The sequence below is a fragment of the Gallus gallus genome, chromosome 7, assembly GCF_016699485.2.
Source record: "Gallus gallus isolate bGalGal1 chromosome 7, bGalGal1.mat.broiler.GRCg7b, whole genome shotgun sequence".
Taxonomy (NCBI): Eukaryota; Metazoa; Chordata; class Aves; order Galliformes; family Phasianidae; genus Gallus; species Gallus gallus.
In genome coordinates this window covers 26,801,711-26,814,311 of record NC_052538.1, presented here as the reverse complement: position 1 = coordinate 26,814,311, position 12,601 = coordinate 26,801,711, and the positions used below count along the sequence as shown (strand labels likewise).

At 39.1% G+C, this 12,601-nt stretch overlaps 1 protein-coding gene across 5 annotated transcripts in view; it reads left to right on the top strand.

The window, feature by feature from the left end:
* Positions 1–12,601, top strand: part of MYLK (myosin light chain kinase) — a 192,361-nt gene that overhangs the window by 168,253 nt on the left and 11,507 nt on the right. For all 5 annotated transcript variants that reach the window (NM_001322361.3, NM_205459.4, XM_046943539.1 and 2 more), the window contains 2 exons: positions 3,806–4,023; positions 8,685–8,808. In NM_001322361.3, the coding sequence (NP_001309290.2) occupies positions 3,806–4,023; positions 8,685–8,808 (342 nt within the window). The remainder of the gene's footprint in view (positions 1–3,805; positions 4,024–8,684; positions 8,809–12,601) is intronic.

Here is a 12,601-nt window from a genome sequence, read left to right as displayed (position 1 = left end):
CAGCTCACTCTTCTGTTGCCAGCTTAGGAGAGGAGAGAAGTTAACTGTAATTCAGTCTCACATTTAGAACCAGAAGATGTTTAAGAAGTAGAAAAATATCTTTCTTTAGGCAGTTCTAAACAGGTATTGAAGAAGTTTGTGTCAAATTTCACAAATTTCCCTGACCAATTGTCTCTTGAGAGAACTGAATATTAGTGCATAACAGACTGTTAGAGGGGAATAATATGCTTTAAAAATGCAAATTTCAGAGCTATATTCTAACAAAACAGTTGAATTTACATGACAAATTCACCTAGGCAAATTTATAGTACCAAGAGGCACTGGGAGTACTTCAGTCTTCATATCCAATTTTGAGATTTTTAAGATATCTTAAGGGTTTTGTCTGATGTGTTTTTCCTGCAACAATATAAATACTGATTGTAAAACATTCATTTGCAGTAACAGAGCACCATCTAAAAAATGCCTGCAGATGAGCACAGTGCTGTAGAGCTTCTCAATGGGGTGGGACTTAGGGATGTGAGGACAGCAGACACTTTTTTCTTCAGGAAAAGAGAAAGCTGAGAACACGTTCATGCACCAGAATTCATTATAAGAACCTGCACAGTGTGGGGTGGAAAGTAATGGTCAGACTTCAGAAACACAAAGAATGAGCGTGCATGACCAGCGTGATGTTCGCATCATGCATAGAGCACCTGCTTAGTGTGAATCCCATACTTGTGGCAGTAGCAGCTGGAAAGAAAATGAAATCCTCATCTGCACTGATATGTTTTTCCAAAAAGTTACATCAGCCACTGTGCTGCTTCCACAGGCAGACAGCTGCACATCCACATGCTGTCTGCTGCAAGGAGAAGCAGGTTCTTTGCTGGCTGGGATGGCTGAACGAGATATAAATTGTTAGGAGCAAAAGAGACTTTATCTCTATTTGCTTCCTTGGCACTTGCCTCGATTATGTGAAAGCTGCTATTGCACTGGCATATTTCAGAGGCTGAAAGTCCGTTATACAACCTCAGTACTTGTGTGCAAGACAGTGCTTTTATTTTTAGATTCAGCAGTAGAACGAGCTGATGACGGTAAGAGGAGGGAGCCCTACTTAGCTTGGAACTGGGAGCTGGCAGGCCTAATGGAAAACAAGGAAATGTATAAAGAGGTTTGAATTGCATATGGCTTTACACTCCATTAGTTTCCCTCTGGCAACAAAAGGGGGTTATTAAAAAAAAGTAACACAAAAATACCAATGTAAGCTAGTTTTGCTGACCAGTCTAATTAGGATGAGATTTTAGCTTGGGATGGATGGCTACACAGGCTTCTGAAGCCCCACATGGAAATTTCCATAGTGTTACATTTATAATAAATTTAGATTTTTTTTGATGACTCATTTTAAGTCAAATATTACAGCAAATGAAATCAATCAATTCTTCCCTGAAAACCCTCCTATCTACTGTCTGCTGGAACTCGTGTGCAATCTCAGGCATTTCCTCTTCATATATGAAGAAGTACTTCTTCCAAAATAAGTATCTCAGTGGAAAATGAACATGAGAAACCAGTAGCACGTGGTAAATAGCATTCAGCACTGGGAGCTGAGTGCCTTCAAGTGACTTTTTTGCATACTTTAGGTCGTTTATTTTGACATAGATAATAAAAGATGATTGTGTTGAAAACTAAAATGATTAAAGCAAAACTGCAGCCATAACCTTTGTGTGTCTGCGTTTACTTGGTGCGATTAAAGCTGGCACAAGGTCGTCGTTTCAAAGAGAGATGTATTAAAATGAGGTGAGTATTTGCCCACGCAGTTCTAACATAGATTCTTCTCACTGTTCCTCCGTGACAAAATCTCACTTACAAAATCGAACACTTCTAAATGTGTATTCTGTGCCTCTGTAGAGAAGAGTATTTTCCTCACACTGACCTGATCAGACACTTAGATTCTGGTGCAGCTGTGTGGGAAGCTGCTCCTGCTGCGTGTGTGCAGGACCTCGTCTGCTTTGGTTCAGTTCAGCTTCCTAACCCACAAAAAATTAAGCTGGATTTCTCTCAGGACATAAATGGAAAAGCATATATTCTGTTCATGCAGTTGAAGTTTAATGCAACGATGTTACCACAGTGCTGAGAGGTTCTAAAGGAAAAAGCAAGGTGCATTAACTCGTTTCCAAATAATATGCTAAAGTGACACTTGAGGCAATGGCACAACTTCTGGAAAATGTTCACTTTAGGGATCTGAAAACTATGACAGCTTTCTGTTAAAAAGAAGTGATTGTTATTCATGTTAACAGTCAAAAAGGAATCTTTACTTTTTTAGTGTCAGGATAGTTACTGTTTGGAATTGTGGAGTACTCCACTTATCAATATTTTGCAGGCAGATGTTTTCATAAACACCTCATGTTACGAATGTGCTGTAATCCAATGTAACCCCGTGTTTGTGAAGCATATGCTGTCCTTTTTATTTCCATATTAGTAGGAAACTGCAGCAGCATTTCTGACTATATATCTTCTAAAATATTGTAGCCAAAGTAACACATGTCCAGAACTCCAGATGTTTTAATTTCAATTTAGGACATAAGTACGTATCTGACAATCTGCAAACACTGCAAAGCCATTTTTGACTTGTGTGTTTTCTTTCTGTAACTGAAACATGGAATTACATTTGGCAATAAGCATGAATGCTGCAAAATATTAAGCCATATAAAGACCATGGAATGTTTCAACTAGAACAGATTTCTAATAGCAAAGCTGCTCTGCAGCACTTGCTCCCTTCTGTGTGGGTCATTTATCTTCATAGAAAAAAAGAGTTATTTCCCATCTTTGGACATGAGCAGATGAACCAGTTGAGTGATTACTTAGAATAAAAAAAAAAAAGCCCCTGCATTTTGTTTCACTAAATCTGGGTGAAATGTGCCATTCAGTTCCACGAGCAGTTCTGAGTTTCTACCCTGTGAAGACCACTTCTTTAACATCTTAAATGAGCATAAAAATGGAACTGACTTACAAGGAGTGTTACGATGGCTCAGCTGGAAATACCTGCACTGAAAGAGCTGTGGGATATATCCGTGCCCTGTCATAGCTAAGGGGAAATTCTCACTGAGCTCACTTGGGTCAGTGATTTACCCTTTGAGCTTTGCATTCCAATTAACCATATCATTTGAATTCTTCTTTCTTCAGACATTCTTTGGTACCCTCAGTCTCTCTTCTTCCCAAACGCCTTTTTGTTAATCACTGGAAGTTCTGTTTTCCTTTCCTGCAACCCATCCTATACTTTGAGATCACACTCTTGATCCATACTTTTTTCTCCTCCTATCCTATACTGTGGTTTACTTTATTTCTAAAAGATATTATCTGCACTTGTGTAGAAATGGAGCATGGGAGGGATGGGAGCAGTGAGAAGCGTAAGTTTGGAGTCTGGGATGGTATTACAAGCAGTAATTATGTCGTAATTATGTCAGTTGGGTGGCAACGACTTTGCACACATCTTAGGGCTTGGTGCAAGAGGCTGCATGCTAGAGGCAAGATGTAAACCCAGCTATCTCCTTGCTGGCTGGGATAATAATGTGGTTGTTTCACAGTCCTGACCTGGGAAAAAAGACTTCAGAAGTGCGAAATCTATTGACTTATACTATACACGAGAGATGAGTCTTCCTATGTGACGCTTGTGTCTGTAGATAATGCTATGAAAAAAATATGGATTGCATCCTGAAGGAACTACTGTAAGCTTGAATTATTTGCATTTCTGTAAAGGAAATAGTTTGGTTACACCCAAAATGAAAAGGCTACAGAAGTCCTCTTTTTTTTTTTTTTTTTTTGTCTTTCCTAGGGTTTCTGGAGGAGAACTCTTTGAACGTATCATTGATGAAGACTTTGAACTGACAGAGAGAGAATGCATTAAATATATGAGGCAGATTTCAGAAGGAGTTGAGTACATCCATAAGCAGGGTATTGTCCATTTGGATTTGAAGCCAGAAAATATTATGTGTGTCAACAAGACTGGTACAAGTATCAAACTCATTGACTTCGGACTTGCAAGAAGATTAGGTAATAACTTTTCTGTCTGCTTCATTATGGTGTGGGGAAAAGGGCAGGAAACGCAGTAATTTATACTCAATGTTGTATTCTTCTGTATAAAAGAGTAAACAGACATTTTCATATAAGTAAGTATGGTTTTAGGAAAAAATACAAATGAGGAAAATAAGACATTCCAGAGAGAGACTGGAGCACCTCATCTTCAACTTCAGCACTACAGTTGGTAGTGAAGTGTTTATAAAGCAGCTATTTGCTTCTGTGGCCAGGAATATAACTGTAGGTTACATGGTGAAATACATGGTAGTACTAACATGAACAAATATTTACATTTACTCTAGGAACTGTAAATCAGTAACTTTCTAACTATAAGTAATAGAATGAAACCCAAATCCCATGAATATTACAAATCCTTGAGACTTTTTTAACAGCAGAGTGATGCTCACAAAGACTTTCAAATATGGAGAACTGCATTCAATTTGCACTTCACCATTAGTATTACAACTTCCCATCCTAACCAGCAGCACATTGTTGTTCATGTTAAATATGTGAGGAATTCCACAAAAAGCTGTGCTTAGGTTGGGCTCAAAATGATTAATAAAATGGCACTACTTAAAAATAGCCTAACAGAATTGAAAAGAAAAAAAGAAAAAAAAAGAAAGGCTCATTTGCCAATCATTCGTTCTGGAGTAAGTTTTCCAAGATGATCTGCATTCTGAAAGTGTAAGGCCTTGGAGGGTTCCTCCATCAGTGTCATCTCAGCTCTAGAAAGCTAAAATACTTGATGATCTTAGAGGTCTTTTCCAACCTCTGTGATTCTATGAACCCTTCACTCTGAGTGAACTGAGATTTGTTACTCATTTTCCATTCATTTGATTCAGAGAATTCTTATGGATTGCTGTTTTCTAGGTGAGGAGGCCCACAGATAGAATTTTAGTAGTAACTTTCCCTCTTTAATCAAGATTCCATTTAGCACTTATTATAAAACAGAACAATTATTATTGTAACAGTAGAGTTTGAAATTACAGCCTTCTGTTTTTTGTTGTCTGCCTACCTGCTGCTCATCCCAGTTCTTTTGACAATTAACTAATAGACGACTACATGCCCGAGAACGTATTTTTACTAAAGCAAACCAAAAACGGTGTATTCAATGAATACAGGAGACAAATCTACTCATCAGGTTTTCAGGTGATGGAATTCCAACAGGGCATTATTTGAATCTCAGTCACATGGGCACTGTGAATTCAGAGACACGGGTGTTTATTCCATTCATTAAAATAGAGCAGTGCCACTTCTGTTCCTTCATCAGTGTGGAGCCTGTGGTTTTTTGGGAGCACAAGCTGGGTCTTGCTCGTGTTGGGGAAGCAGGAGAACTGTTATCTATTGGTAAAGGTTTTGTTATCAGATATGTGAAAGACTTCATCTGCAGATATTCCGGCTGTCAGCCTGGAGAACTATGCTTACAGTACTGCTGAAGTGAGCCGGTTTCATCAACAAGAGATATGCATGTAACCACAGAAGGCATTTTTATAGAAACTTCTTCAGCTACTTTAATAATGTGAAACCACAGTTAAACCTGCATTTAGCAAGAGGAAGATCCTACTGTCAGCAGCTTGTTTACACCCATTAAGTTTTCCATTTTTCTGGTAATGTAGTGGCATTATTGTATGCTGCACGGCTGGCCCTGGTTGGTGAGCTGCTACAATTATGTCCCATGTAGCAAATCTCTCTCTCTCTCTCTATATATATATATATTTTTTTTTAATGTAGAAAGATGATGCTTAAGAGCACTGAACCTGATTTTGATTTTACAATACTGTATGTTCATTTGGCTTCATATGTTACTGTTTCTTGCAAAGTTACACTGAAGGTACTTGCTGTTTCTTTCACATAGCCTGCCATCCTGGACATCCTGGGGCGTATGGTTAGGAAGAGAAAAGCACCCTGCTGTTCCATGCCCCCAAATCAAAAGCACTGTGTTCATCACTGAGATGTTTGTCACATTTGGCTGACATATTCTTCAAAAGCAGGAAACAATTTTACCATCTCGTTCACTCGAAAAGTGCTAAAATCAATTTTCATGAAGTACCTCTTTTTGCTAGCTGTGCTACGTGGTGCACTGACAGCACATTCCTTCACTTGTGTTCCTTCAAGCTTTGTGATTGTGGAATTGACTGTCCAATTCACTTTGGTGTGACAGACGTAGGATTAGGAGCCCTTGTACTCCAGCCATAGCCCTGAGGCAGCAGATAGCACTCAGCCAAGGGACTGCCAAAGGGAACAGTGACCGATGGGGCATTTCAGCTTCTGAGATTTATTTATAATTGTTTGTAACTAATGCAAATGAATGGACTTCAATATTCCCCGTTTCTTTCAGTTTTAAAGAAATTAGCAACAGCTCCTTCTGCTGTCATTTTCTGCAGCTAATTAGTTCTCTTCTACTGTCAGGAAATACCAAAGCTGCAGTGGGATATTTTCCTGACCTTTTTTGGTGTGCCGAGGAACACATGTAGAAAACTGTTCAAGATAAACTTCTTGAGGAGAAGAGAATGGCTTTTGAGTAAAGATTTTTTTTTATTAATCAGTTGAGGATATACTGTGTCAGCAACAGCTCCCAGGGAGCCTGTCAACTTTCTGTCTTGACTCAGTGATATCCAAACACAGATCCTACTTGTGTACCGGGCTCATAAACATCTGGGTAAAGAGTTGACATATTATTGCCTTGAAAAGGTCTTTTTTTTTCTTTTATACGCAAAAAATGCTGTATCAGTTCTTTCACATTGTATGCTTGTTCTCAAATGCCATGTTTTCAAAAAACATTTATCTGATCCATGGGCAGCACATTTAGTACACCAGCCTTCTGCATGCACGCTGGCTCATGGTAGTTTACACAGTGCACAGAAAAGCTTCCAAACTTGGATGTGAAACATCTGAGCCTGAGATTCCAACGATCCGATGGAGCTTTTAGAAAAATAGGCACTTTGTGACAAATTTTGGTACTTTTTCATAAGTTCTGTTGTAAATACATGTGGGTGCTGACCTTAGAAATAAAGCAGCGATGAAAACAGTATCTCAGGCTTCCTGTTTAGGCTTGGAAGAGGAAGGGCAATCTCTCGTTGACAATATAGAGAAGACATGGGCCTTATTCTTAGCTAAATCTGTTTAGGTTGAATAGAAAACAAAAGGATCTGCCTTTTTGGTGTAAAAAAGCTATTTTGAAGGCCAGTCAGACAGCCAGCAGGAAGCATCTCGGTGTTGGTGAACTTGCATGCAGGGAACATGGCGGTTTCCTGGGACCACCCTCAGGCTTCCTTCTCACTGTTTCTATCTCAGAAATGACCTGCCTCTGTAGATAGAGGCATCTTAAAGCAGAAGTAGTGTGTGAAAATGAGGTTTGCACAATTAATTTACTATCATCACAATATTTACAATGGGAAACTGGTGCAACTGTGAATAATTCACTGTAGTCGTGCTTAAATTTGCTGCAAGCATGCTGCTTAAATCTGTAGGGAAGCCATTAACATTAAATATCCTTCAATTTTCATTTTGTGTGTTGGGAATTTACATAACTTGGAAAAGTAGTGGCTTGATTGTATGATTATGTTGAAAAGTGTGGTAATGGGAGTTTTGGTCAATAAAAATTTGGAATTGTGGACGAGTAGCTGCTAGGGCAGTCTTCTCGAAACTCTGACCTGTGATTTATTTGGTGGGGTTTTTTTTCAAGCTTTTCTCTTGATGACCAAGCTGCAAATCTCCAAATGTGTGGATACCTTAACAGATGCAGGACTGGAATCTGTTACATCTGTCTTTCTTCCCATACATACCTGCTTTGTGTAGATGGTAATCCCTTGGGACAGGAATGGCTCCTCTCTCTGTTGCTGTACAGTGCCTCACATAGATGCTTCTCTTGCGCAAAAGATAAACGCAACATAATGGATCTCACTTAAAGCTGATGGTTCAAGTACACGTGCAGACTGGACATGAGTTTCTCAACCCAAATCCAAGCTTGTCTCAAGTCAGAAACAATTTATCTCCTGACAGTTTTCTACTTCTAGAAAACATTTTTGTAATTGAAAGTGATTTTTTCCCAACCCCTAATCTATTCTTTTCAACTTCTTTCCTGCCCATGCTTGCTTATTCTTTTCTTCTTCTTCCCATTCTATTTGAAATGAGTATCAATGAAAATGTGCTACCTCAGTTAAAAGATATGCAACCCAATATTGATTCTATTTCCTGTTTGAACTATTAAAAATATGTTGTAATAAAATAATTATTTCTTATTATAATGTTATCATTACTGTATTTCTTCCATAAAGCGCAGATCCCCAAGCTTTAAAAAATCTTAGATAATTTGTTAAAACCCTTTTCTGACCCTGGAATCCTGAAATCCTCTTGTGAAACTGTGTGAACTCTTTGCAATACAACCTCCTTATTTTTGCCTCGCACAGTGTTGTGTGTTAGAGGATGCGTAATATACAATTCCTTTTTATTATTATTCTTATTTATGCTCCAGCTAAGAAAATAGCAGTTCAGTCACAGTTTAGTTTTTCTGATAAGAATTGTTAACAATACCACAAACATATGTGCAAAAACAGTTTTTTTTCTGTTGCTGGAGAATAATAGTTTTTAAAGATTGAAATGCAGCAATTAATGGTTTTCTCTTTCATCCTTCACAGAAAGTGCAGGTTCTCTCAAAGTTCTCTTTGGGACACCTGAGTTTGTGGCTCCAGAAGTTATAAACTATGAACCTATCGGATATGAAACAGATATGTGGAGTATAGGAGTTATCTGCTACATCCTGTGAGTATCTTTGCTATTCTTGATCTAAATCCCAACAGTTTCTGAACATATGAAATTTCCATCAGCTTCTGGGTGTTCTCCATGTTTCAGACCTTTTATATTATATTTAAAAGCTCCAGCATGGTTAATAAAATATCTTTGATTTCTAAAGCAGTGAACTGCAGAATTAGCAGTTCTAGAAATTCAGCCATTTAGCATCATACATCTTACATCACAAACCAACCACATTTCTCATTTAAAAGCCAATGTGATCATATTTTATTATTAATTTCAAACTATTTTTCCTTCCCAGCTGTTTAAGGAGAATGTTTGGGCGTGCGCTTGTAAATGATCTTCTCATTCTTTTATTCTCAAGAGAGAAAATTCTTGTATAATTCTGAGGTCTTGCTATTCAGATTACATCTCCCATGGGACAGAGTAAAATATCTCAGCATTACTGTATCTGTTCACAGTGCATTTTAGTTTATTATTAAGTGCAAACCACTGAATAAATACATTTTAAAAGCAGCATGGATCAACCTCATGGACATATTTTAAAGAACAGTTGGCTGCAGCTCCTGGTTTCACATTTTGGTACTTGGTGCAGTCTTTATATGTGAGTTGACAACATATGATTATGCATTTCAGTGGGTTTAGAGAAATGTCTGTGGAAATAACACCTCCCAGCTCTCGTGCCTAGAACAGCAGTCAATCTTCTTCATACTGTTACTTTGCAAATGTGATGCTACATAAATGAATGAGATGAAACTCAGTGTGGTTGTTTTTCCCTCACTGCAGTTTCAATAGAAAGTAAGTAGGAGATCTTCTTTTTGCTCGTTCTCTTACCAGGCTTCTGTCAGTATCTTGCTTTCTTTTCTGGAAGAGTCCTCTTCTCCCTGCCTGGCCTCATCCCTGACACCTGGTGATGTAGAGACTTTCCCCTCATCTTTGCTCAGTCTTACTGCAGTTCTCTGTGCCTTGTCAGCCCATTCTTGTGTTCATACCCTTCTCCTTTCCAGACTAAGCAACATCATTTTCTTCCTTGTCCTGTGCAAAAGCTTCTGCATCAATTCTCCTACTCCCAGCCAAGACTGAATACTTCTGTTATCTTCTGTTTCATATGTGAAGTGTGCTTTACTCTTCAAGGTCACTTTGCTCTGCCAGTTTATTTACAGGACCTTCATTTTCCATTTAGTACCAGCATTTTTTTTCTGAATCTTGAAAGCTCATTTGGATCATTCCGTAGTTCAAATAATTTAGACCACACAAGCTGTACTCAGAAGACAAATCCATTTATTTCTCTAACTTCTGAGGTCTCCTGTGTTACTGAGCACTGGAAGAGTGGTGTGGAGATCCCAAACTGCCTGTGCCGCAATGAAAAAAATCACCAGTGAAATCGATGCTGCATTGCCCTCTAGAGGCCTTTTACACGTTAAGAAGCAAACTATTCAAATAAGATACACACATTTGAGGTTTCTAACCAAAGTATACAATGAGTTTTTGTGTGCTTGAAATATAAGCAGGCTATTTCTTTTGAGAAATGTCAGGCATGCGTGGCAAAAGTTGGCAGTGGCAGTTGTGTGTGTTCCCAAGAGAAACCAAGCCAAGGCTTCTGCTCCCATACAGTACACACCAGCCATGTCGTCATCATCGTAGGGCAAAGGGAACAGGTGAAACAGAATTGTGAAACGTCTTGCCAAACATCAGTCTGCTGGCAGGGGCAGAACTGCTTCTTCTCAGTTCCTCTGTGCCACCAGAAGTAAAGAAATTTGTATGCTGGTGGGACTGGGGAGGTGTTGCACCTGATCTGATATGCCCCGTGAAATACTTCACAAAATAACTTGTTTGCAAAGATGGCTTTGAGCTCATTGAAATCCTCATGAGGGTAAACTTATGTTACCCAAATGTAATGAAAATCTCCTTCTTCATGCGTAACTATTGCCACAATAACAATTAGCAGTACTGATCAGCATTTGTCTTTCTTGCCATAAGAACAAAGTAATAGTGGTTGGGGAGGGCTGTGAGGAGCTGTGAGTCATCACTTGGACTTTCCCTCCCCACCCGGAGGGACAGGCTCCCAGTCTGTCTTCACTTCCTTAAAGCCCAGCTATTTTTGCAGTGTTTCAATTCTGAGCCATTATCCAAAAGGGACCATCACATCATCATTACAGAATGCAAATAAAAGTCATTGAGAATTGGATCTCTCACTAACTGTAACTCTGCTTTCTTGTTTTGATTGTAAGCTCAGAACTGCCAAATCTCATGTATGAAGTGTAAGACTCACTCACTTGGTGCCTGCCTTCCATAACCATCACTGTGCTTGCACCTCAGCATTTGCATCCTCTCTCTCACTGATGTGGTGAGTCAGATCATGAAAGAAGAGTTGAGCGCTGCAGCAGCACTGGACATAAGCGCTGGGCTGCTCCAGACAGCTGATGGCCCAGAGCTGCTGTGTCCATCACATGCTTTAAGTGAAGCTGCAGGGAGCACTGCATGGCTTGACAGCATCTCTTTCATGGTAGGATTCAAGACAGTTGAGAGGCCTGTAACCTGCTTGGAGAGAAACATGTTCCCATTATGCCCTGCACAACCAACAAATACAGCCCAGGCACAGCAGAGGCTACTTAAGAGATCTCTGTGGGTGAAGGGTCTTCCCTACAGAAGAATTGTTAGGTGGGATGTTTCCTCAAGTAAGAAACAGGGTGAAGTCGCTCCTCCAAAACCCTTCAGGTAAACCTTTCTCCTGCCATGCAGACAGAAGTACAGGTATTGCACTCTGCTGCGTATCTCCCTTACAGCATGATTGACTTAATTCCATCCTACAGCTCATGAATATCCTTTCCACATTTCTAAGCTACACTCTAAATCCTTTTAATCTTTTTGGATAACTGATTCGGTCCCATCTCTTTATCATTCTCCATTCTTCCTTAAATTTCCCTGTTTGTATTCTCCACCTCATGCTTTTTATCTTTCACTTTTATCTTGCTCTCTGTCCTGTTCTGCATCACAGTACTGTCCCACATACTTAAGTTGATCTATTGCCTTTGAAGTAACAGGCCACAAATATTATAGCTTGTGTATATCATCTCCATTTATGTCTATTTCAGTGTTTCTTTTTGCGTTTGCTGTAACCTTTATCTAATGAAGGTTAAAACCTCCTGAATTCTTTCCAGCTCTTTCTGTCCGACTTAGTCCAGGCAGAAATACTTGTTTGTCATTTTTTAATTTCCACTTCTTCCCAGTGATCCATTTGGATAGTCAGTGCTTCTAATATTTATTAATCTGAAACAATTTCTAAATTATTTTTTTCTGACCAGATTTCAGCCAAAGATCTCAGCTCTGTATTCGCACTGAGAGAAGACAGCACTTTTCCTTCTGTCACCTTAGAATCTTACTAATACAAGTTCATTGTCTGCCTAATAATACATACCCTGTTTCTTCAGACATTCCCTTTCATTTTCATTTACTGTCTTATTCATCGCTGCTCCTTTTCCTTCCTCGTTCAGCAGTTAGGTCAGTTGAAAGACCTTTTAGCATCCTTCATCTTTTGAGTGCGTGCACTCAGGACTTCGATGCCTTTGCTGTCTTGCATTTGGCTCTAAGCTATATTAAAAATTTAAGCCTTGTTAATATGAAGATAAGAGAGTGTTCTTTTTTCTTCAACAAAGCAAACTAAGAGGCCTTTAATGTCAAGACTAATGCTCAAAAGAAAATGAATTATTTGGTCAGCAGCACTGGCAAAGGGTGATTCCACATTAATCCACTGAGTGTGTAAAACAAGGATGAGAGCAGAGTATTGGCGTGGCTTCAGCAA